Source organism: Monodon monoceros, unplaced genomic scaffold (assembly GCF_005190385.1).
Source record: "Monodon monoceros isolate NGI ecotype Baffin Bay Population unplaced genomic scaffold, NGI_Narwhal_1 Super_Scaffold_18, whole genome shotgun sequence".
Classification (NCBI taxonomy): domain Eukaryota; kingdom Metazoa; phylum Chordata; class Mammalia; order Artiodactyla; family Monodontidae; genus Monodon; species Monodon monoceros.
Window position 1 is genome coordinate 65,657,476 of NW_021703774.1, and position 25,203 is coordinate 65,682,678.

Below are 25,203 nucleotides of genomic sequence, written 5' to 3' on the forward strand. Positions count from 1 at the left end.
GCTGATGCAGGGGACGCGAGTTTGTTCCCGGGTCCGGGAAGATCCCACATGCCGCGGAGCGGCTCGGCCCGTGAGCCATGGCCACTGAGCCTGCGCGTCCGGAGCCTGTGCTCCGCAACGGGAGAGGCCACAACAGTGAGAGGCCCGCGTACCGTAGAAAAAAAAAAAAAGAGTTTAGCCAGAGGATGTTTAAACTCTTGGTGGTTGTATTGGCCTTTCTGTGAAGGGTGAGAGGATGACTTAAATGGCCTCTAAGATGACCCTTCTACCCTTCTAAGACTGATCTCAGAGTTCTTTAAACCCCTGCTCAAGTTCCCCGATCATAAAATTTTCTCTGACAATCACAGCCCAGAGTGACTCTCTAAGCTCTTCTCTCTGCTCCTCTTTACTCTCTGACTTAATTTCATGTATATGTCTCTCTCTCCAAGAGTTTAAATTCCCTTGAGGGTAAAGAACAGAGCTTTCCAAGTGGCAGGCACCCAAATATTTGTTTCAATTTAGTAATACAAAGTTTCTCTTTTGGTTACATATTGTCCTGTTTCCTGTATTAGTCTTGGAAGTAGACTGTAAGCCATTTGAAGTCAGGGATTGCGGTTTATATTTATTTGTATTCCCCCACAGTACCCAATAGGTGCTTGATAAACATTGCTTTAAGTTGGGTGAAACCAGAAGTAGACTTTTGGCCCAAAGGAATGAGAACAAAGGTGAAAGAAGCAAAAGGTCAAAGAATACCACTGTTTTGGATACAAGTGTGGACCTCTTACTTGCAGTGAGATAAGGCTCAGGAAGTTTTCCCACAGGCAACGTGGATATACTAAGATTACAAAATAAAATCATTATAACATAGAAACTAGAAATAGTAAAGGTGTTGAGCACAAGTTTCAATTAAAAATGATGTAACAGTATAAATATTAACAGAAAGCTTGAGTATCAACATAGCCTATAGAAAGAGGGTTTAGTCAGCACCCAACTGTTAGTGAGAAGATAAGTAATTCTGAAATGCAGAGCTCTGCTGACTGATTAAACAAATGTAAAGGACATATCCACAGTCACTCAGTGATGTTTATAGAGCGTATGTAGGTCAGTTTGTATTATCTGGGTTTGTTTGGTAATGTGATTCTGCTTTTCCCACTATTGAATTGAGCGCTCCTTTTCCCTTTTCTCCTCTCAGCGCAGCCTTGAATGCTGCGAATGGAGTGGACAGAGGAAACACAGTTTGGGGGGGGTAGTGTCAACATATCATTCCCCACTTGTCTCCTGGTCTTCTCCCCCAACCCTTGCATATTAATACATGTGGTTTTCACTTGCCAAAGGACGGGACCAAGGTTTCTGCAGCACCCAGCAATTTACATTCGAACAAACAAACAAAAGAACTCAGGCCTGTCTCTCTCGAGTCCCACAGTACGACTACCTTCCCTACCACCTCCTTTAAGGTATTCCTCTAATCTTCCAGCTCCAACTCAAAACCTAGCCAGTCAGAAAGTCCCTACTTCAGGAACGCCGCCCAATCACAGTGTCCTCACCTGCAGAAGGTGAGGTCTGGGTCTCCTTACGCGACAGTCTCCTGGCCCAATCAGAGGCGGCTTGGTCTTGGAAAGGCGCCAGTCAGCCCTAGAGGGGAGTAGTGGGCGGAGTTGCACCTGGCGACGGTGAATCACTCAGTGGAGCGGCGGCTTCTTCCACCAATCGGAATGTGCAGAGGCGGGGCGTCGACCAATCGGGCGTGAAGGGAAGGGCTCGGCTGGGTTCAACCTGGCGGCTGGAGTTTAGTCCCCGCGCTCCGGTTGGGCGAAGCTGTGTCTGTTCCCGGGCTCCGGCGACTACTGTCGTATCGGGATCTTGATCATGTTGGGGACAAAGGCGAAAGTCGGGAGGAAACAGTTGCTTCTCTTCACATCGATGATCCTGTGTAAGTTCCTGGAGCTTTTGGAGGAATCTGTGGGTCTGGTCAGAGGTTGGAGGGAGACGCTCCCCACACCTCTTGTCCGCGGGAGGGGAGGGGTTCAGAAACCAGTCCGCCTCACCCTCCTAGTCCTCTTTCCGCCCCTGGCTCGTCCCTCTTCTTTCCCGTCCCCCTTACCCTGGTGAGTGGCTGGCTCCCCTCCCCCACACTGGTGAATAATGACCCCTCCTCTTACATCCCCCGGGAGGGAGCTGCCTTTCCGCACGTTCACCAGAAATAACGGGGAGAGGTTGGTTCCCCTTTCCTTCATCCTCACTTACTGGTGAGGGCCGGTGGGCGCGAGGGCCCTGCCCAGCCGGGATTACACACCTGGGAAGGGGGCCATCCTGCCCCTCCAACACGCATCCAACATCCGAGAACAACCCGAGAGAAGTCGGAAGCCTCTCGTACCCTGACTCCCTTGGCCCCTGGATGCTCTGCTACTTAAGGGTCCTCAGAGAAAATCTAATGGAGGTGGGGTGGGGCGGAAGTTTCTTTCCCTGGCTGTTGCTGAAGGGTTTCTTTAGCTTTCCCCGGATTTTTGGGTTGCCATTGTTGCTCTGGGAAAAGTGTCTAGGTGCAAAATCTGGAAAAAAAAAAACAAAGAGGAAATAAAATTGAAACCTAAAATTTCTCAGAACACAGCATTCAAAGTTCCTTTCTAGAATAACTACTTCCAGAGTCCTTAATAAATGTTGTTGACTGAGTGACTATTCGCAGGGGGAGGTCCTGGCTTTTGGTTGGCTGGTTCCTTCTCAGAGCCAGAACTCTGCCCTCCCCCCTGGCCTTGTTTGAGAGTTTTTGTTTCCTTTGTAAACTCCCTTTCCTGTGGAACAATGAGACTCACTTGTTGGTGCAGGCCTCCGTCTATAGATATGCTTGTGCCCGGCCGAGTGTGTGGTTTGTGCCTTAGTCTACCTGTGTCAGCACCTGCACACTTGTCTGTCTGATTCTTGAGTGTCTGTGTGTGTGCTTCTGTGGATAGTTGTGTCAGTAGGGGATCTGTAAGGTTCTCCATTTCCCCCTCAACATCCATGTTTTAGGAAATAAAAGAAATGAACAATTATGATCAGTATTAGCAGTTATAAGGTAATTCACTTTGCTTAGTTTGAAGGGTGTCTTAAGGCAGATGAATTGACTACTCCTTTGTCCCTTATCACAAAAACATTAACATTTGGGGTGGACGGGACCAGTGACAAGTCGAATCCTCTCCCTATTGTACAGATAAGGAAACAGGTACAAAGAGGGGAAATGACTTTTCCAGATTGACAAAAGGACCTGGGACTGGAACCAAAGTCTCCTGACTGACTTCTCCTTTTCCCACTCCTGGCTCCAGCATCTCAGGCACCCTGTGGCACGGGAACCAGGATATCAAAACATCAGTTTGGGATACTGCTCCAGAGTCCACTATCTTACCTACCTTTTTCAATTTTTCTTTCCCACTAGATTCTTTCTTTTCTCACTTCTCCCTTTCATTCTATTTCTCCATTTCCCCCTTTTCTTCAGTTTCCATTCTTTTCCTCCCCTTCTTCCCCATTTACTTCTGTCTGTATCTTAGAACTGCTAGTGACACCCATGGTCATTTTTTGGTTCTGTGTGGTAGTCAGTACTAAACACTTTGCCAACACTTGTGCTGTACCAGTACTCCCCACCCCCAACCTAGAAGTTTCTGAGTCAGTAACTATTTGTGACAGTATTTGTCAGGCTTATAAGCTTCCTAGAGCTGCATCCTTCTCCCCTTTCCTTTTTCTTTTCTCTCCCCCTCATTTTCTATAATAATCACATACTGACACTGAAAGAGTTGTGATATCACCCTTCTGAGCTTGGGAGTGTCCTCTAGTCTGTTCAGGGAATCAAGAAACAGTGGTTTAGAGGGAGCTTGAGATGATGTTGTATTAGCTTGATAGGACAGTGGATCCTAGAAAGTAACATGTCCAGGAGATGGAGGAACTGACCTTGTCACATGTAAATAGGGCTAGACCTGGGGGGAGCAATTTGGTTAGTACAATGAGGATGGAGATAGCAGCCAGGCCATCCCACCTGGGTTCTGGCTTGGCTTTCTGCCTTATTTGTGATCTTAGGCTAGTAACTCAGTCTTTTCATCTGTAAAACGGGAGTAATAATACTTGTCCTAATCTTGTCCTGAGGATCAACTGGGATAATAGCTACATTACATATACATGAAATGATTATTATCGGGCAGCTTTAATCCCCTTTGGATTTTGTGGGGATGAAAGGATGCTGCCTATAGTAGAGCAGGTCAAAGGAAGCAGGGAGAGACCCTGCTAGATTCCAAAAGGCGAGAGTGAAAAAGTAGGGGCTTTCTTGGGTGTCTAGTCTGTCCTCTGCCCTTGGGATACTGGAAGCATACATAGGATTCCTGCATGTTCTCCCTCCTCCCTCCAGGGCTGCTCCTCATGTGGGCTCTGCCATCTGGGAGGAAGAAGAAAGGATCAAGCAAAGGTCCAACCCCAGCCTGGGGAACCTAGTGGAGAGGAAGGCCTGAGCCTACTGAGACAGGGCTGGAGACTAAACGCTGGGAGAACTGGGCCTGGGAAAAGTAAAACTGGTGACAGAGAGTACTAGTCTCCCTCCCCGTAGAGAGCCTGTGCTTAGAAAAGTTTCCAGCTATCTCCCAGGCAGGAAGAGGCATTTCTGCTTAGCAGGGTGGTGTGTGCATAGGATGACTTTTTGGTGTAACTGCAGAGGAGAAAGAGGAAACCTAGGTTGGAATCCTGGTGTTTGCACACACACACCTCTTACTTCATGTAGTGTCCCCACTGAAACATTCCAGGAGGGAGGAACTGCTGCCCTGTGTCTGGGTCAGTCTGTGAGTCCCGGTGTTTCTTTTGTATTGATGTTTCTGCCTTTCTAGTTTTGCTGTTCAGGGTTAGATTTACCTCAAACTGTAGATTGGTGAGTCACTCCTCCTTTCCCCTCTCTCTACTGGGGGGTTGAAATTACTCCCAGGAAAGAATCGTTCCCTCGAAACCAGAACCTAGAAACTAGTGACACAGCAAGTTGGAACTAGGAAGTGAGTGGTAGTGGAATTCCAGTGTCTTAGTCTTTCCCTCCTGGCTCCAGAACACTTTTCACTCTGTGATATTTCTCTTCAGTTTCTTTGTGATCTGGGCTTGCCTGGAGTCTCCAACCCAGTTTTGGCTTAGGGTGGAGCTGCTGTAATTAAAAAAACAAAGTTTATTTATTTATTTATTTTTGCGGTATGCGGGCCTCTCACTGTCGTGGCCTCTCCCGTTGCGGAGCACAGGCTCAGCGGCCATGGCTCACGGGCCTAGCCGCTCCGCGGCATGTGGGATTCCCGGACCGGGGCACGAACCCGTGTCCCCTGCATCGGCAGGCGGACTCGCAACCACTGCGCCACCAGGGAAGCCCCAAAGTTTATTTATTTAGAAGAGGTTAATACATTAGTGTGGTACGAGAATCAAAATGATATAAAAGAGTGGGGTTATCACTCCCACCCTGTTCCTGTTCACTCCATATCTCCCCTAGTTTCCTATACATCTTTCCATTGTTTTGTTATACAAATATCAGTATATATAAATATATATTTCTTTCTTTTCCTTTTTCTTACACAAAAAGAGGCACACTATATTCATTGTATTCCATCCTGTATCTTGTTTATTTCATTTAATATACCCTGGAGATCTTTTCATATTGGTGGTGTGGCCTTGGCCATTAGAATATTCCACCCCTCCCCCGCCCTCCTCCCCAAGTCCTCTGGGTCAAGGGGCATCTGTTCTGCCGACTCAGAAGTGGCTGACACTCCTGATCAAAGACAGATTTAAAAGCTATATACATTTTATGTGAGAGATTAGGAAATGATGGGGCTTGTTTTTCACATCTGTTAGCATTGAGGAAAGACCCTGGGGAATCTCTAAACTCAGACCTGCTTCCTCTAGAGGTTCAGGGAAGATCTGGATGCCACTTGTCAAACGTAATTGTGGAAGAGGTTTCAGTGTTGTCAGGGGGTTGTGAGATGTAATGTGAGTGGATACATACTGGAGTTTTCCAGGCATTGAAAACTCAGAGTTCATCTGCCTGGGACTCCCTGATAAGCAGAGTTTCTGTCTAAAGTCTGCGTGGTGTCATTTGTTTTACAATGTGTAGGACAGGAGGAAGCAGCTGGTTGGCAGGAAGTTTGATGCCAGGCCCCCTGGAGTGAGCCCTGGGCAGGCAGGCAGAGCCTTCCCTTGTAATGGGGAGATGGGTGGGGGAGGAGAGCTGAGCAGGTAGAACTGGAAATTCTGCTGAGAGAGGGCAGGAGGGAGCAATGGCGTGAAAGCTCTCCTGTCCTACACTGCCATCACCACTTTCCACCATCCTCAGAGGGCCTTGCCAGTTGAACGACGTTACTGAAAGTACAGCCAAGCCTGGCTGTTTAGACTTAGCCCAGCCTGTTTTTGGGCTCACAGAGCCTTCCTCTTGCCCACGCATTCCTTATCTGTCCCACCCCAAACCCCAGGAGTGACTTCAGTCTCTACAGGGTGAGCGGTGGGAAGGAAAGTGCAAACTGGGGGTGGTAGCCCTGGGTCCGGGTTCTAATTGTATTGCAATGTCAAATTCATTTGTTATTCCAATAAACATTGGTGTTTACTATGTTATGAGCACTGTGCTAGAGATTAGGGATAAAAAATGAATAACATCTGCTATCAAGAAGCTCTGAGGGGAGTCAGGTATTGTAACAATTAGCCCACGTTAGGTAAACTGTGAACACACTGTAGCTGGGGGCTTTCTAAGGCTTTGGCTCATCTTCCCTGTTCCGAGGCTCTAGCTCCCTTACAGTGGGAGTGTCCTATGAGGCTCATCTGCGTAGAGGGGAAATTTGGATGAATTCTTAGAGAAAACCAGAGACTGGCTTGGCTGGCTGGCTGGCTACCCTCCTTTTCCTTCCTTTGTTTGTTTGTTTTTAAATGGATCAAAACAAACTCATTGCACGAAAACAACTTAAGGAAAATTCTAATAATTAACAGGACGCCTAGAGAAAACAAAGATTTCTTAGTAAAGCAGCAGAAGAAGTAGCTTTTCTGTTGTGGGTTTGACCTGCATGTACAAGGGAGGGTTGCTGGTGGGTTCTGTCAGATGTCTGGATGCCTCCACCCTCTGTGACCACCTTCTCATCACAGCATTGCTTCAAAGCAGCAAAACACAGTGCTAGAACGGGGGAGGATACAAACATAATTTGGTTTCTCTGTTCTCAAGGAACTACAGACATATATTGACTAAGTAGAATACAGAGCACCGTGCGTCAGGGGCTGTCATCGAAGCACGAAATGTTTGGGGAGCATAGAAGGAAAGAGTTACTTTTTAAAATGATAAATTTTTTATTAAGAAATAATAGATGTTCAATGTGGAATAATGGGAAAACAGGGATATAGAGAAAGTAAAATCACATGTCATCCTATTATCTAGAGATAAACACTGATTGCTGGTTTTATTCTAGTCTTTCCACTATGAATATATGTGTGGTAGAGATGACCTGTGCAAAATATATCAGAAAAAATAAAATGGCCGTTTGGTGTCACTGACTTTTCCTTAAGTCTTGGCTCTGTGGGCAGAAATTGATTAGGGTCACACCAGCTCAACAGAAATCCATAGACACCAATGTTTAAACCAAACTGTGTACTAATGCTACTTTGAGCTGTGGCCAGTTTGTCAGATTATGTAGGAATTACAGTGGGAAAAAACAAAACTGTGTTATAGATCCCTTCTCATTTAGATTATTAGTTAATGACTGAATACTAGTTTTAAATGAGGTAGGTGACTACGTTCTATGACAGAGAGGATAGGAACATCTATGTGCCCTGGTATGGTGGTAGCATGTCCTGACTGTATTTTTTTTTTTTTTTTTTTTAAGCAAAGTACACTTTAAACAAAATCCCTTCTATAGTATTCTACTGTATGGCTATCCTGTAATTAACTGTTCACCTTTTGTTGAGCGTTTAGGGTTTTTTTTTCTTTGCTGTACGAAATACATTAAATTGTCCTTGAACATACATCTTTAAGCTTACCTTTAATTATTTTATTTTCTTAGGCTATATTCCTAGAAGTTGGAGAGAGATTAATTTTGATTGGGGGAAGGCATGATGCATCAAGGAACACTGGAACAGGGTCTTGAAGTATGAATGGTGTTTCCTTGCTGCTCTGCTGAAGACGCTGTGTAGTGCAGTAGTTTTGGAGACTCAGAGTTAGGCAGACTTGGGTTAAGATTCCCACCTTGTTGTTTGCAGCTGTGTGATTTGGGGCAACTGTGCTAAGCCTCAATGTTCTCATCTATAAAATGGAATGATAACAATAGTACTTGTCTTCCCAGGGTTTTTGTTTTTTTCTTTTTTTTCCCTCCTCACAGGGTTTTTAAAGAGACAATGCATGTACTCTAATTTCTTCCTGCCCTTTTTCTCTCCTTGGAATTTATCAGACCCACATACAGAATCTTGATAGTGTAATAGTCTATATCTTACTCATCTGTTACTTCATTTCACCTTTAAAGTCTTATTTAATCACTCTGTGCTTCCTGGTGTGTCAGTATTGGGGTATTTCCTGTTATTCTTTATCATCCTTCCTTTCTTTTTGCCTTTGTTTTTGCCTCTCCTTTCTTGCTTTGTTTTATTTTTCTTTGCTTCTTGTGATCTTTATTTTTTTCCCCTTTTTATTCCCCTTCCCACTCTTTTTTCTTTAAATTAAAACACTTAATACATACTTGTTTATTACACAAATGTAGAACATAGAAGAGAAAAGCTGCCTCTATTCTCATCTCTCAGATAATCTGCACTGTCAAGTGTTTGGAGTCTATTCTTAGAGATTCCTTTATGTGTATATTCGGGTTATTTTTATTATTTGTAAAACTAGGGTCATGTTCTACATATTGTTTTTACATTTTGGACATATTTCTATGCCTGAACAAATTGATTTACCTTGACCTTTGCGATGGCAATATGGTTATTTTTATTTGTTTTTGTTTTACATAGTTGTGTAATGTATCATACCATGGAGCCAGATTACCTGGGTTAGAATCCTAGCTCTGCCTCCTACTAGCTTTGTGAACTTGAGCAAATTACTTCAGTTCTGTGCCCCGATTAACTCACATGTAAGATGGGAGCAATAATAATATTTATTTCATAGCATTATTACAAGGATTAAATGAATTAAACCTATAAAGGCTCAGAAGAGTATCTGGTACATAGTATTCAAGAAATGTTAGTTGATGGGGCTTCCCTGGTGGCGCAGTGGTTGTGAGTCCTCCTGCCGATGCAGGGGACATGGGTTCGCGGGAGGATCCCACATGCCGCCGAGCGGCTGGGCCCGTGAGCCATGGCCGCTGAGCCTGCGCGTCCGGAGCCTGTGGTCCGCAACGGGAGAGGCCACAACAGTGAGAGGCCTGCGTACCGCAAAAAAAAAAAAAAAGAAAAAAAAAAAAGAAATATTAGCTGCTATTTTATTCATGCTATTATTTTATTCATTTGGTCATGCTCAGTAACATGTGTCTAGAATTTGGATATAATTAATTAAAAGTATAGGACAAACCTTGCAGAAGTCTTCAAGAATTCTGTTGATTTTTTAAAAATTATTTTATTGAGGTATATTTTGCATACAACATTATTTTAGTTTCAGGTGTACAACATAATAATATAATAGTTATTGAAGAATGATCACCACAGTAAATGTACATCTATCACCATACATGATTACAGAATTTTTTTCCTTGTGATGAGAACTTTTAAGGTCTACTCTCTTAGCAACTTTTAAATATGCAATACAGTATTATTCACTATACTCACCATGCTGCCCATTACATCTCCATGACTTATCTATTTTTTTTGTTTTTTTTTTTTTTGTTTTTTTTTTTGAGGTACGCGGGCCTCTCACTGCTGTGGCCTCTCCCGTTGCAGAGCACAGGCTCAGCGGCCATGGCTCACAGGCCCAGCCGCTCCGCGGCATGTGGTAACTTCCCGGACCGGGGCACGAACCCGTGTCCCCTGCATCGGCAGGCAGACTCTCAACCACTGCGCCACCAGGGAAGCCCGGGAAGCCCCGACTTATCTATTTTATAACTGGAAGTTAGTACCTTTTGATCGTCTTCACCCATTTTGCCTCCCAACCCCCCATTCCTCACCTCTGGCAATCACCCAATCTGTTTTCTGTATCTGTAAGCTTGGGGTTTTTTTGTTTGTTTGTTTTTGATCCCACATATAAGTGAGATCCTGTGGTATTGGACTTCCTCTGTTTGACTTAATTCACTTAGCATAATGCCCTTAAGGTCCATCCCTGTTGTCACAAATGGCAAGATTTCATTCTTCTTTATGGCTGAATGATATTCCATCGTATATGTGTGTGTGTATATATATATATATATATATACACACACACACCACATCTTTATCCATTCATCCATTGATGGACACTCAAGATATTTCCCTATTTTGGCTGTTGTAAGTAATACTGCAGTGAACAGGGGGCTGCATATAGCATTTTGAGTTAGTGTTTTCATTTTCTTTGGATAAATACTACCCATAAGTGGAATTGCTGGATCATATGATAGTTCTATATTTAACTTTGTAAGGACCCTCCATACTGTTTTCTACAGTGATTGTATCCATTTACATTCCCACCAACATGAGCTTTGCATGAGGGTTCCCTTTTCTCCACATCCTCACCAACGATTATTATTTCTTGTCTTTCTTTTTTTATTTTTTGGCCGTGCTGTACATCATGGGATCTTAGTTCTCTGACCAGGGATCGAAGCCGTGCCCCCTGCGGTGGAAGCACGGAGCTCTAACCACTGGACCACCAGGGAATTCCCTATTTCTTGTCTTTTTGATAATAGCCATTCTAACAGGTGTGAGGTGATATCTCATTGTGGTTTTGATTTGCATTTCCCTGATAATTAATGATGTTGAGCATCTTTTCATGTACCTATTGGCCATCTGTATGTCTTCTTTGGGAAAATGTCTATGCAGATCCTCTGACAATTTTTAAAACAGATTGTTTAGGTTTTTTTGCTATTGAATTGTATGAGTTCTTTACACATTTTGGATATTAAACCTTTGTCAGATAAGTGAGTTGCAAATATTTTCTCCTATTCTCTAGGTTACCTTTTCATTTTGCTGGTGATTTCCTTTGCTGTGCAGAATATTGATTCTTTCACTGTGCATACTTGAGTCAAGGTTGTAGTGGCTGGAGATTCAACCAGAATGTCCACAGCTGATGCCCAATTTAAACCTTTGTGTTGGTCTGCTTGGGATGCCATGACAAAATACCAAAGACTGGGTGGCTTGAACAACACTAATTTATTTTCTCACAGTTCTGGAGCCCAGAAGTCCAAGATCATGGTGCTGGAGGGATGGTTTCCTCTGAAGCCTCTCCTTGGCTTACAATGGCAGCCCTCTTGCTGCCTCTTCACATGGTCATCCCCTCTATGCATGAGCACCCTTGGTGTCTCTTTGTAGAAGGACACCAATCAGATTGGATTAGGACATGTCCTAAGGTCCTCACTGTAACTTAATTACATCATTAAAGGGCTTGTCTCCAAATGCAGTCACTTTCAGAAGTACTGGGGGTTAGGGCTTTCATATATGAATTTTGAGGGAATACAATTCAATCTGTAAAAACCATGAACCATTTTGAAGATGCTGCAGAAAGAGCAGTGATCTAGCCAGGTGTCTCCTTGGGTTGCTCTTGTGATCATAAAAGAAATGGGGGTGTTGTAAATGGATTCACATCTTTTCCCCATTTCCCCCCTCCGCCCATTTTAGACCTTGCATTAGAAGGTCTAAAATGTGTGCAGACCTTGCATTGGCTCTGCACACTTCTACTGGTTGTGAGAAACCAGCGTCTACTGTTGTGCATGCAGACACCTACAGACACACTGCAGCCCAGGTGCAGAAATGAGGCCCTTTTGCAAAATGGCAGGTGGAAAGCACTCATGTGCAGAGAACTTTAATTCTGTTTCATAACTATGAAGCAAATTAAAAACACTTAATTCTTAAATTGTGAAGCTAAATTAAAAAAAAGATTAATAGAACGCTCTTTGTTTTTCTTCTGAGAACTAAACATTTTTTTTAAAAAAAAACACACTGTTGCTAGTAATAAAATTTTTTAAAGATTGGGTTTGAATCAAGTCTGTTTTTTCTTCTTCTTTTTAAAAATATTTATTTATTTTGGTTGTGCCGAGTCTTAGTTGTGACATGCGGACTTCTTGCTTGTGGCCTGCAGACTTCTTAGTTGCAGCATGCAGACTCTCAGCTGATGCATGCATGCGAGATCTAGTTCCCCGACCAGGGATCGAACCCAGGCCCCCTGCACTGGGAGCGTGGAATCTTACCCACTGGACCACCAGGGAAGTCCCAAGTTTATTTTTTCTTTATTTGGGTGTAGCGCATCTGCCAATTTGAAAAATGGGCTTATCTTTGTAGATAAACCTTAACAAGTAGATGTTACAATGAATGGTCTGCTCTGACCTAATTTGTTAAGGCTCTATGTTGTTCAATGTCAGTTTGTACCAGGCATTATGCTAAGTGCTGAGAACTCAGAATGAGAGATTGACACATTATCCCTGCTCCTTTGGTAGTTTACTGCCTGATAAGGGAGAGATATAGGCGCATAGATGATGTCATTATAATGTGGGAAGTGCTTTGACAGTGTTTTGCATGGGGTAGTGGAAGCCTAGGAAAGAGACCTTAACTTGTCTGTGGTGAGGATTGGGGGTGGGGTAAGTCATTTCCCGCAAAGTAATGTGTTTGAATACCTGCTGACCAGGTGGAGAAAGAGGGGACAGGGTGTTCCGTATAACAGGAATAGCATAAGCAAAGGCAGAGGCTGTGAAACTGCACGTCTTTGCTGGGAATTGTAAGTAGTTTTGTATTGCTGGAGGGTAAATTGCAAGAATAGGGAGTGTGGTGAAGATGATAAACTTATCACCAGGTCGGTTGGTGCTAGAACTCTTGCCTGGCTGAAGAATTTGGATTTTATCTCACAGGTAATGTGCAATCATTGGAAGCTTGAAGCAAGTGTTAGATTTGCACTTTTTAGAAGGCTGTATAGTGTAGCCCAGTCTCTGGAATTGGACTGCCTTGATTTGAAGCTGTACCACCACTTAACTGCTCTGGGCCTCAGTTTCCCCATGTAGAAAACAGAGGTGATAATAACAGTATCACCCACCTCCTAAGGTTGTTGTAGGAATTAAATCCATGAGATGTGCTTATAGCAGTGCCTGGCATATAATATAGTAAGTGCTCAATAAATGTCAACTCTTTCTCTAGCAGTGAGGTGGAGGAGGGATGTGAGTGGGTCAAAATTAAACAAGGCAGAGAAACCTATTGAGAGACCAAATGCAATTCTTCAGATGGCGGTGGTACTAAAAAGTGGCAGTGGGTCTGTGGAGAGGAGGGGCCAAATTTGAGGGAGATTTGGGAGATGACATTGTAATGCTTGGCGTTGGACTAGAGTGAAGGAAAGATGGTGATGGCTTAAAAGGTTCTAGAGTGAGTGACCAAGTAAATGGTGATACCACCAACCTGGAGAGAGGAGGGGAAGCGAGAGGTAGTGGGAAATGATGAGCAGTGTGAGATTGCAGGAGGGGGTGTGTGAAGTCCAAGTAGAACCGTCAGGAGGCACAGCCATAGGAGTCTGCAGCTCAGGCAAGAGGTAGTATCTGGAGCTGGCCATACACTGGTGTAGAGGAATGTTGTGTATTTGAGATTTCCTAGAGAGAATATGGAGAGGAGAAAGGGCACGGCATGCAATGCTGGGGATTACTAATATTAAGGGATGGACAGAGGAAGCAAAGTTCAAGAAGGCGAATAAGATAACCCTGAGGTGGGGGGAGGACCAGAAGGGCTGAACGCAGAAACCAAGGGGGTGGAGTGGCTTGAGGAGGCAAGTGGTTAGTAGGGTCAAACATCTCACAAAGGCCACAGGAGGTAACTGAAAAAGCAAATACTGGATATCTTTAATTATAAGACTACTTTAATGTTTTGGAAATTGGGATGTGACTTACAGCCCATGTACATATTTAATATGATGTTCCCCCAAGAAGCTATTATTAAATTGATGTTATATCTTATAGTCAGGGTATCTTAGAATTGAGGAATACGATTGGTGACCTTAGTAAAATCCATTTTAATTTCAAAGTGAGAGCCAAAGACATATTGCAGTAGGTTGAGCAGTGAATGTGTATGTTGGGCTGGAAACAGTGTGTGTAGACTACTTCTTTAAGAAGTTTAGAGAGAAAGGGAGGAAAGGATTGTCACTAGAGAAGGGTGTAAGATTGAGTGAAGGTTTTCTGTACATGAAAGGGCCAAAAAGTCTATTTTTGTTTTGTCTTTGTGTACAGTCTTTATTTGTTGAAATACCATTAGATTTTTCCTCAGGACAAGAGCAAAGATCATCCCCTGCAGAAACTTTGGAACTAGGTACAGAACTTTACAGAACAGAGGACAACACTTTAGCTGAAGCCTGCCTGCTGATCAGAGAAGGGTGTTCTGAGTGAACTCAGCAAAGAAAAGGAAATCAAGCAGGGAAAGAAAGGTGCCCATCTGAATCAAACTTCAGCTGCCATCAGGGCAAGTCTTGTGATGGTCACAGATTGGAGGCTCTGTTTATGGAAGGTTCGAGTACAGCACAGGGGTTCCATGTATCTTTACGGCTACAACCCAGGCTGAGGTGCCATTCAGTCAATGTCACTCAAATTCCTGGCCAGCCAAACTCCGGCAGCAAAGAGTCCCAAATTAAGGATCAAGTTCCTCTGGAAGAGGCTTCCCTGGTGGCACAGTGGTTAAGAATCCGCCTGCCAATGCATGGGACACAGGTTCAAACCCTGGTCCGGGAAGATCCCACCTGCTGTGGAGCAACTAAGCCCATGCGCCACAGCTACTGAGCCTGTGCTCTAGAGCCCATGAGCCACAACTACTGAGCCCACGTGCCACAACTACTGAAGCCTGTGCACCTACAGCCTGTGCTCCACAACAAGAGAAGCCACCGCAGTAAGAAACCAGCACTCACCACAACTAGAGAAAGCCCATGTGCAGCAGCGAAAACCCAACACAGCCAAAAATAAAATAAATATATTAATTAAAAAAAAAAAAAGAAAAAGTTCCTCCAGAAGTCAATTCTATCGGTGGCAAAGCGGTAGACTCCCCGAAGCCAGTCTCCCACGTTGTCTGGAATTTCAGGAGCTTCATTTGCCGAGCCCATAGTGGTCATGCCAGCCCCACTGGAAGCGATAGCAGCACCTTCGCGCTCCACAAGGCCTCTCACCACGCACCTTCCAAAAAATCTATTGATGCCTTTGACTTTGTAGTTTTTCTTGTTGTGAATGTGGAGTAAATTAAACATCACAATGGAAAAGGTGAAATTTCCTTCTGTTTTGGTTTACCATGTTAACTAGTAGGACATTTGTATGTACAGTATGCCAAGTATAGGTCCAAGGTTAAGTGCAAAAGGGAGGTTGTGATGAGGTAAGGGAACATATAAAATAGATGAGGAGAATGGATGGGGAAATTGTGGGTGTTGTGAGAGAAAACCCTCAGCTCTGCTGCTCTATACATGATGGTTCTAGAAAAGAGTTAGTCTTTTTTTTATATATATAAATTATTTATTTATGTATTTTGGCTGCATTGGGTCTTCGTTGCTGCACTTGGGCTTTCTTTAGTTGTGGCGAGAGGGGTCTACTGTTCCTTGCGGTGCACAGGTGGCTTCTCTTGTTGCAGAGCACGGGCTGTAGAGTGCAGGCTCAGTAGTTGTGGCGCATGGGCTTAGTTTCTCTGCGGCATGTGGGATCTTCCCAGCCCAGAGCTCGAACCCATGTCCTCTGCATTGGCAGGTGGATTCTTTTTTTTTTTTTTTTTTTTTTTTGCGGTACGCGGGCCTCTCACTGTTGTGGCCTCTCCCGTTGCGGAGAACAGGCTCCGGACGCGCAGGCCCAGCGGCCATGGCTCACGGGCCCAGCCGCTCTGCGGCACGTGGGATCCTCCCGGACCAGGGCACGAACCCGCGTCCCCTGCATCAGCAGGCGGACTCTTCTTAACCACTGCACCACCAGGGAAGCTCTAGAAAAGAGTCAGTCTTTCCAAGGCAATTACAGTGATAGAGGAGAGATGGTTTAGTGGGCTGGAATGTAAGCATTTTTCCGGCAGTATTTATATATATTTATATGTCTTACTGAAGAAAACTTTGAAGTCAGACAAAGAAGTATGTACAGAAGGACCTATGGGCAGATGATGGTAATAATAAGACATAATACTTATTTGGTGCTTCCTGTTGGTCAGACACTCTTGGAAGCACTTTATTTGTATTAGCTTGTTTAACTCTCAACAGCAGCCCTTTGACATAGAAACTCTTATTATCCCCATTTTACAAGTGGGCAAACTGAGGTTCAAAGTGACTAAGTGGCTTGCCTGGGTCACACAGATTATAAGTAACAGAGCTGGGATTTGAATACAGCAGTCTGGATCCAGAGGCTTGTTCAGGAACAAGAAGGGGAACGTGGATCAGGATGTCTGAGGTGTCCTGGGGTCACTAGGAAGGAAGGACATGGTGGGGAGGCTGCACTTGACTCATGGTGTGAGACGCAGTCACAGGAGAGTTTTGAGTATTTCAGTCAGGCCACAGGCAGACATCGACAGTCCTGCATCAGAGGAAGGTGGGAAGGCCCTGAGGTGAAGGGCCCTGTATTTTAAGCAAGAGGAGAGAAGCCTGGACTAGGTAATAGCAGTCAGAATTAATGAGAAGGGGAAGATGCCAGTTGCCCAATATGTTTGCGTATATATGTGGTGATGTCATTCCTGCACATGTTTTAGATCTGATAATCTGAGAGGACTCAAAAAAGAACTTCAGGGCTTCCGTGGTGGCGCAGTGGTTGACAGTCTGCCTGCCAATGCAGGGGACACGGGTTCGAGCCCTGGTCTGGGAGGATCCCACATGCCGCGGAGCAACTAGGCCCGTGAGCCACAACTACTGAGGCTGCGCGTCTGGAGCCTGTGCTCCACAACAAGAGAGCCCGCGATAGTGAGAGGCCTGTGCACCGCGATGAAGAGTGGCCCCCGCTTGACACAACCAGAGAAAACCCTCGCACAGAAATGAAGACCCAACACAGCAAAAATAAATAAATTAATTAATAAACTCCTACCCCCGACATCTTCTTTAAAAAAAAAAAAAGAACTTCAGCTGAAGTTAGAAGTGAGGCAGAAACAATCATCAAATTCATAGGCTGTGATTTATTTATTTATTTTCTTTTGGACGGCCCTTTATTTCAAAGGCTAGTTTTTAGTTTAATTACAAGCTGTTCTTCGTTTGGGTGGTGTCATAGGTTGGGTTCTTGGGAAACTGACTCTGAGATGTCAATTATTGTACCAAGACATTTATTAGGGAGTGTTCTTGGGATCCACACCTATGGAAGCAGGACTGGGCAGAGGGAAAAGTTGAGTTGCACTGTAGTCCCAACAAGGCCTCAGCTTACTGCACAGGGACCTTTGAAGCAGAAATAGCCCTTCAGTGTTGTCCCAAGGTGGGGAGTTGGGGAGATAGAGATGGAACTTTTTTTTTTTTTTTTTGAGATGGGACTTTATATGTGTCCTCCCTCCCTTTTTTTTTGTCCCACGTGGCACATTGGTTCTTAATTCCCCAACCAGGGATTGAACCGAGCCCCCAGCAGTAGAAGCACGCATGGAGTCTTAACCACCGAACCACCAGGGAAGTTTCCAAAAGTCAGTTCTTGCTGGTTCCTTTTTTTTTCTTTGGCCGCGGAACTTGCTCGATCTCAGTTCCCTGGCCAGGTATTGAACCTTGGCCATGGCAATGAAAGCCCAGAATCCTAACCACTAGGTCACCAGGGAACTACCCCCGTCTCATTGATCAGGCATTGGATGCCGGTGCCCTGACCCTGTTGCTGCCTGGTAGGAGGCATGGCCCTGGAAGAGGCAGTGTTCTGGGTATCCTCAGAGAGGGCTGATGGCTGCGGGTCTCCTTCCGGCAGCAGTCCCAGCAGCTGAGACAAAAAGTCCTTCATTCCTGAAGAGAGATCTGGTTTGCACATCTCGGTGTACATCACAGGTAGCAAATTGTAAAATTCGAGAATCTTAAAAAAAACAAAGTTCCCATCATCAAAGCAGAGAAAGTTGACTTGGGCAACAAATCAAAGCATTTAATTGTCAGTGTTCTTGATGAGAGCTAGAGACTTGCATGTCCTCAGTTTTCAATTTAGTAAAGACTATTTGGGTTAATTTCTGTATCTGTTATTACATCTGATTATAGATTTGACTTTGAAATATAATGCCAAATATACAGATACAAAGTAATATGATTAGAAATAATTTCTAGGTAAAATGGACCTGACTTTTAAAAGAATCATATTTTAGTACATAGTTTGCCTCCATTACACTAGGGGCTTTTCTGAAAAGCAGCATGGTGTATAAAAGTATGGTATAATAAGGGAAAAAAAGAGGTATAGGAGAGACCTGTATGCTAATCTCAGCTCTGCCATTTCCTAGCTATGAAAACTTGGATCAGCCACTTAATCTTTTATTTTATTTATTTATTTATTTATTTATTTATTTATGTAAGTAGGTATGTATGTATGTATGGCTGTGTTGGGTCTTCACTGCTGCCTGCGGGCTTTTCTCTAATTGCGGCGATCTGGGGCTGGTCTTTGTTGCGGTGCGGGGGCTTCTCTTCTTGCGGAGCACAGGCTGTAGGCGCGCGGGCTTCAGTAGTTGTGGCACGCAGGCTCAGTAGTTGTGGCTCGTGGGCTTAGTTGCTGCACGGCATGTGGGATCTTCCCACGCCAGGGCTCGAACCCGTGTCCCCTGCATTGGCAAGTGGATTCTTAACCACTGCGCCACCAGGGAAGCCCCCCACTTAATCTTTCAGGTTTAAAAAAAAAAAGAAAGAAAGAAAGAAAAGAAAGAAACAAGAAAAAGAAAATGAACCTAAAGGATTTCAGAGAACATCTAGTTCAAACCCATCATGTTTCAGACAAGAAAAGGGAGGTTCAGGGTCAAGAGACCATATTCAGTTACTTGGGTAATTTAATAATGAAAAAGTATACTTGCATTTATCTAAAGAAGACAGGACTTTGACTTAAAGCTATAAATAAAGCATCGTTCATGAGTTTGAGCTTTGAAAACATGAATGAGAGTAATTGTGTACGTGCAGGTTGGTAACTATATCACACCATCCTAGAATCCTCTGGCACTGGTGCTTATTTTGGGATGTGTGGGCCCCTCCTGTGAGCCCTGCTACCTCTCTCCCACCATGTTATCTAATTAGCCTTGCCTCTCCTCACCTCCTCTCTCCACCTCCACCACACACCACATTTTCCTTCTCTTCTCCATTGGGCAGAAGGAGATTCTAATGAGATGATCTGAGCCCACTTCTGGTCCAGAACCCGCTATGTGATCTTAGGCACATTTCTTTACTTTAGTTCCTCATGTAACACTGGGATGATAATATTTGTCCTGCTGATCTGTCATGCTTGTTTCAAGGATCAAATGATATAATTGTATGTGAAAACACTTTAAAAAGCACAAAAGACCCTACAAATGTATTATTATTATTATCCTATTATTGCTCCTCCCTTTCTTCCCTCCCTTGCCTCCAGCTTTGCTGGCTTCCTGCCAGGATTGTCTGACAAGTGACTGCAATTATTTGCTGAGAAGCTTTCTCTGAACCATGAAATGTCATTTAGAAAGCTGCTCTTGGACTAGGAGGAATCTGATTAGATTATTGGGAGTCACAGAGGGAAATTTTTTTTTTTTTTTTTTTTGCAGTACACGGGCCTCTCACTGTTGTGGCCTTTCCCGTTGTGGAGCACAGGCTCCGGACGCGCGGGCTCAGCGGCCATGGCTCACGGGCCCAGCCGCTCCGCGGCATGTGGGATCTTCCCGGACCAGGGCACGAATCCGCGTCCCCTGCATCGGCAGGCGGACTCTCGCCCACTGCGCCACCAGGGAAGCCCAGGGAAAAATTTTTTTAAATAAAGAAATTGCATTAGAAGGAAATCTTTTATTTCCATTGATTAAAACAAGTATTAGCCTGCAGTTGTAGCAAAAAGCATTTTTAAAAGATATTTAGAATATTGGTGAGAAAGTGTGAGATCCGAGAGGCACGTGAATCTCTTGAATCCCTTGACCTTGGAATCTCAGCATGGAGAGTCCCAGCCCTAGATGCCCATCAGCTGGGACTGCTCTTCCCTCTCCACAGCATTCCTCTGTCCACTCCTGATGGACCCACCTCTCTTCTTCTTCTCAGGCTCACTGGCATTGGGCAGGGGTGCAGTGCAAACTTCTGAACCAGTAGTCCAAGTTGCTGAGAATAAACGTGAGTTGGGAGGGGCTGTGGAGGGTGGCGGGAGTTGGAGGGAAGGGAGGTAAGCAGGTGCAGACCCCTGGGGAACATCCAGCCCAGACTGGTTTGGGGCCATTTCCCCAGCTTCTCCATTTACTGCTGTTTCTTCCTCCCACTCACTTTGATCCTGTCTGCAGCTGCCAAGTTGTCCTGCTCCTACTCCGGCTTCTCCTCTCCCCGCGTGGAGTGGAAGTTTGCCCATGGCGACATTACCAGCCTCGTTTGCTATAACAACAAGATCACAGGTGAGTCGCTCCACCTCCTTGCTGGCTGCCTAGGTTGCAGGGGGCACACCCTGGGGCTGAAGTCCCCAGGGCCTTCCCGTCGCCTTTCCTGGGGGAAGAAGAGAGCCCCCTGTGCCTTGGGTGCCACCGTCACCAGCTTCTCTTAGCTTTCCAGCTCACTCTGCCCCTGCTTTCTCTGTCCTGGTAGCTTCCTATGAGGACCGAGTTACTTTTTCGGACAGTGGCATCACCTTCCATTCTGTGACCCGGAAAGACACGGGGATGTACACTTGTATGGTCTCTGATGAAGGCGGCAACACCTATGGGGAAGTCACTGTCCAGCTCATTGTGCTTGGTAAGTGCCACAGGTCTTCTGTGTGGGCTTGCAATCAATTGCTTCCCTAAACCCTTAGCAGGCTCTGCTAAGCTTTGGAGCTCGCTGATGGTGAAAATGCTCATGGCGGTGGGGCTGGGGAGGGGGGTGTTCAGAGTCCTGGTGCTGTCAGAGAAGAACGAGCCCCTGGTTAGGGGGAAACTAAGGGCATAGTAAGGAAGGAAGGCTAGAGCTGATGGATGGGAGTGTCATGCTACTTGGCCTTCAGGCAGCCCTCCTGCTCTTGTAACAAGTACCTTCTCTCCCTCCCCAGTGCCTCCATCCAAGCCTACAATCACTGTTCCCGCCTCTGCTGCCATCGGGACCCGAGCGGTGCTGACCTGCTCAGAGACAGACGGTTCCCCACCTTCTGAATACTTTTGGTTCAAGGATGGGGTACTGATGCCTACGGAACCCAAGAACAACCGTGCTTTCAGCAACTCTTCCTATAGCCTGAACCATAAGACAGGGGAGCTGGTACGGACGGGGTCAGGGTAAAAGATGTGTATGAGGGGGTCGCAGGGTTATAGAACCCCCGAAAGTGGGGAAGAAGGGCAAGCAACAGGGTAACCTTGGCATTAGGATCAGGAGACATAAAAGACAGGTACTTGGCTTCTTCAAGCAGGAAGCCAATTCGTCTTCTGCCCTCCAGATCTTTGACCCCGTGTCGGCCTCTGATGCTGGAGATTACACTTGTGAGGCGCAGAATGGGTATGGGTCACCCATGAAGTCAGACACTGTGCACATGGATGCTGGTGAGTGAGGGTGTGGCTGGGGCTTGAGCTCAGACCCCAGGGTGGGGTTTGGGGTCTGCTTTCCATCCTGGCTTTGGCAATGTTGGCAATACCATGAACGAGCTTTCAGGTGCCTGACCTCTCATTTGTGTCCCATAGTGGAGCTGAATGTAGGGGGCATCGTGGCAGCTGTCCTTGTAACACTCATTCTCCTTGGAGTCTTGATTTTTGGCATCTGGTTCGCCTATAACCGAGGCTACTTTGACAGTAAGTATTTGACCTCAAAGGCTCTCCTTTGTATCATCCCCATTTCAGGGCCTGGTTCTTGGGTGCCACCTGAGTACTGACCTGATACTGAGCCCCGTGTGTGTTGGGGTTACCTCCCAGGGAGCACCGGTCACCTGTATCTCAGGGCCACAGGCTAGGTCCCCCATCTTCCTGCACCATGCTGTCTTCTACCCTGCTGACACTCATGGTCCCATTTCTTGTCTTTCAGGAGCAAAGAAAGGGTGAGTGAGCTGCTGTCCTAGAGCTCTCTAAGGTTGAGTACATGGATGTATATGGTTTGAAGCTGAGATGTTCCCCGGGGGAAGGGGTTGGAGGGGAAGGCAACTAGCCTGGTAGGGAAAAAACATCTGGATTTCTAGCCCTGTCCACTATGGTCCTGTGCTTGTCCTTTCTCCCTGCACCCAAACCTCCCTACCGAGAACTCTGTGCTTGCGTTAAGTTCTCAGTCCTGGCCTCTAAAGTTAACAAGCAGAGGTTAAGGAGAGGGACTAGGGGACTGAGTGTCTCCATCTTCTGACTTGTCCGTAGGACCTCGAATAAGAAGGTGATTTACAGCCAGCCCACTGCTCGAAGAGATGTGAGTATGCCTGCCCTGGGACGGGGAGGTCCTCCTGGCTGGAGTGAGGGGTTTCCAGACTGTGTTTATATGTATTCAGGGGATTATCAGCTAAAGAAGACTGTAGAGAGTTGACTCGAATGTTTTATTTCTCCAGGGGGAATTCAGACAGACCTCATCATTCTTGGTGTGACCCTGGTCCAGCTCATCTCCCGTCCTCTGTGCTTGCCTTACTCAGGTGCTACCAGACTCTGGCCCCTGATGTCTGTAGTTTCACGGGATGCCTTATTTGTCTTCTAGCCCCCACAGGGGCCCTCACTTTTATCTTAGGATGTGTTTTTTAAATAATGTCTGCCATGTGCATCTTCTACCTTCCTGCCTCCCTTCCTTTCCCACCACTGCTGAGTGGCCTGGGACTTGTTTAACGCTCTTTTCCCCCATCCCCCATCCCTACGAGGGATCAGACAGAAGTCCTGACTGATGCCTGCTGAGTTCCCTTCCAAGTAGACTGCGAGGGTGGTGGGGCACTCACTGCCTCCTGCTTGCAGCGGTCCTCACATAGGGAGGGATCTGGAGCTTGGTTCCTTGGTGCTTTCTTGCCATACTGAGGACTGGTACCAGCTGTTCTAGAGTGGGGACTGGAGACTGGAGCAGCTGAAATGGTTGTTTGGTGACGACGTCAAGTCTCTTCTGCCTCTGCAGCCCACTTTCTTCTGTCTTCCCGCCGGAAGTGCCATGGGATCCTCCTGCACCGTCCTCTTTCTGAACACAAGCAGACTGACAGCAACTATGTCTGTAGAGAAAACAAGAGCTTTGGTTGTGGAGATCATAGTAAGCTTTCAGGGCACACGGAGCAGAAGAGTTTTTAAACCATTGATCTACAGAAAAGAAAGCTGGAGCTGGTAGCTCAAGCCATCACCCTTCCCTTGGCTGGAACAACTGGACCCACACTTTTAATATGTGTCTGCAGGGTTGTGGGAATTTGTGTAGTAGTCAGCTCTGCTGAGCACGTGTGTGTGTGTGTGTGTGTGTGTGTGTGGTATCAATTCTATACTGAAATTGAGTGTGTGTTGGAGGGCTTCTTAGCTCTTTGGTGAGATTGTACTGTGGGAATGGGAGAAATGAAATACCTAGGCTCCTTCTTAGTACAAACAAGAAAATCCCCAAAGCCCTGCTTCCTAGCAACCTGGGCTGGTCCCTAGCTCACTGTCCTACCCCTTCCTGGTTCCTGTCTTCAAGGCAGACGTTGGACCCTCATTTCCAGAGTCCTCTTGTGGCAGGAGAAGGGCACCCCGGGTGAAGTGATGGTGTACTCTGGGTTCTGCTTGGTCTGATCCACCCAGTGAGAGGAGAAATGCCCACCCTGCCACCTCTGTCAGCCAGATGCACTAATATACTTCCCTGAGGCTACAGGAAAAGCAGCTCCAGAGCCTGAGGCAGGATTTCTCAAATCATTTTCAGAATCACTTCTTTAGTAGTAGTTTAAAGTAGTCCTACTTCTCTATTTAGGGGGTAGGTGTAAGGAGAGCAGGAGTGAGCAGGGTAGTCCTGCCCACCATCTTGACCCTTCTTTGCCCTTAAATCTGTTTCTCCCTCTACCCCAGCAGCCCCAGTCTATTTATTAACTAGCAAGAGGGCAGATAAGGGGTCTCCTAGGATTGATTTTGCTAATTTCTGTGGAGGATACTGAACACCACTTTGCCACTTTCTGTTCCCTCATCTGACAATCCATCACAGAACTGAGTTTTCTTTTCATCAAGGATCCAGAAGGAAAAACAAAAACCAAATCGTATCGTCACGCACCAATAAAAAATAAGCTTTCCAGATGGAAATAGAATCTAATTAGGCAATAAAAGTAGAGATTGTGAAACGGTTCAGTAAGAATGAGGTTTTTGAAGTATGTTTCAGTTTTGTATCATTGCTGGGGGACAGGGTGGGAGGGATGTGGAGAAAAGGCCACAGGGAAGCAGAGGTGAATCATTGTGCCTGCAAGCCTGAAGCAAATGGCTCTTCACTCCCTAGGTCACGACTTGTGAGGAGTATAAGTCAGTTATTTACCAGCCTTGGACTTTACCGCTCCAGCTTACAACAGTCCCTTGAGTTGGAAAACACCTCGTCTGCTTTCATTTTAGAATGTTACAACTAATTTTTGTAATAAATGTTTATTTTTCACATTGAGTTTGTTTAAGTCCTGAAGTTTTAGCTTAAAAGAATTGGGACCCCCAAAGTGACTTGAACATTCAAAAATCTTACCTGTAGTCTTTTTTTTTTTCCTGTAGTCTTTTTAAGAAAGAGATTAGGGATATCCTTCTAAATAGTCTGGTAGTTAGATTTCAGTTTAACTTATCATTGGCCTGTACTTGAATGGGAATGCTTCAAATGGACATTTCCTACATTAAAAGGAGACTTAGGGGTTGAGGAACAGGGTAATCCATAGAGATTAGTGTTTTAGACATGAACCCACCCTGATTAGGGATAAAATGATTGGACATTAAGGATGTATTTGTTGTCCCTGTCTCAACAGGATCTGCAGATCAAGGCCAGGGGAGGGGAAAGTGGGAAGTGAGGTTGGTCCATTTCTGAATGACAGGACAGTATGTTCTATGGCGGGATGGGGACAGCTTAGTAAAGGAGATAAATGAAGAAAAAGGACAACTTGCACTTTAAGAAAAAAAAAGTGTCGAATTCTGTAGCTCTTCCAATTTATTATCCCTTCTTTGGTACTAGCT

At 45.4% G+C, this 25,203-nt stretch overlaps 1 protein-coding gene across 1 annotated transcript; it reads left to right on the forward strand.

Annotated features, from left to right (window-relative positions):
* The first annotated feature begins 1,716 nt into the window (after positions 1-1,716).
* Positions 1,717-24,679, forward strand: F11R (F11 receptor). Its single transcript, XM_029230359.1, has 10 exons — positions 1,717-1,909; positions 20,204-20,272; positions 20,437-20,544; positions 20,732-20,878; positions 21,171-21,373; positions 21,549-21,651; positions 21,790-21,897; positions 22,127-22,139; positions 22,447-22,495; positions 22,632-24,679. Exons 1-10 carry the CDS (start codon positions 1,846-1,848, stop codon positions 22,665-22,667), a joined length of 900 nt encoding a protein of 299 aa, XP_029086192.1. The 5' UTR covers positions 1,717-1,845; the 3' UTR covers positions 22,668-24,679.
* The last annotated feature ends 524 nt before the right edge of the window (positions 24,680-25,203 follow it).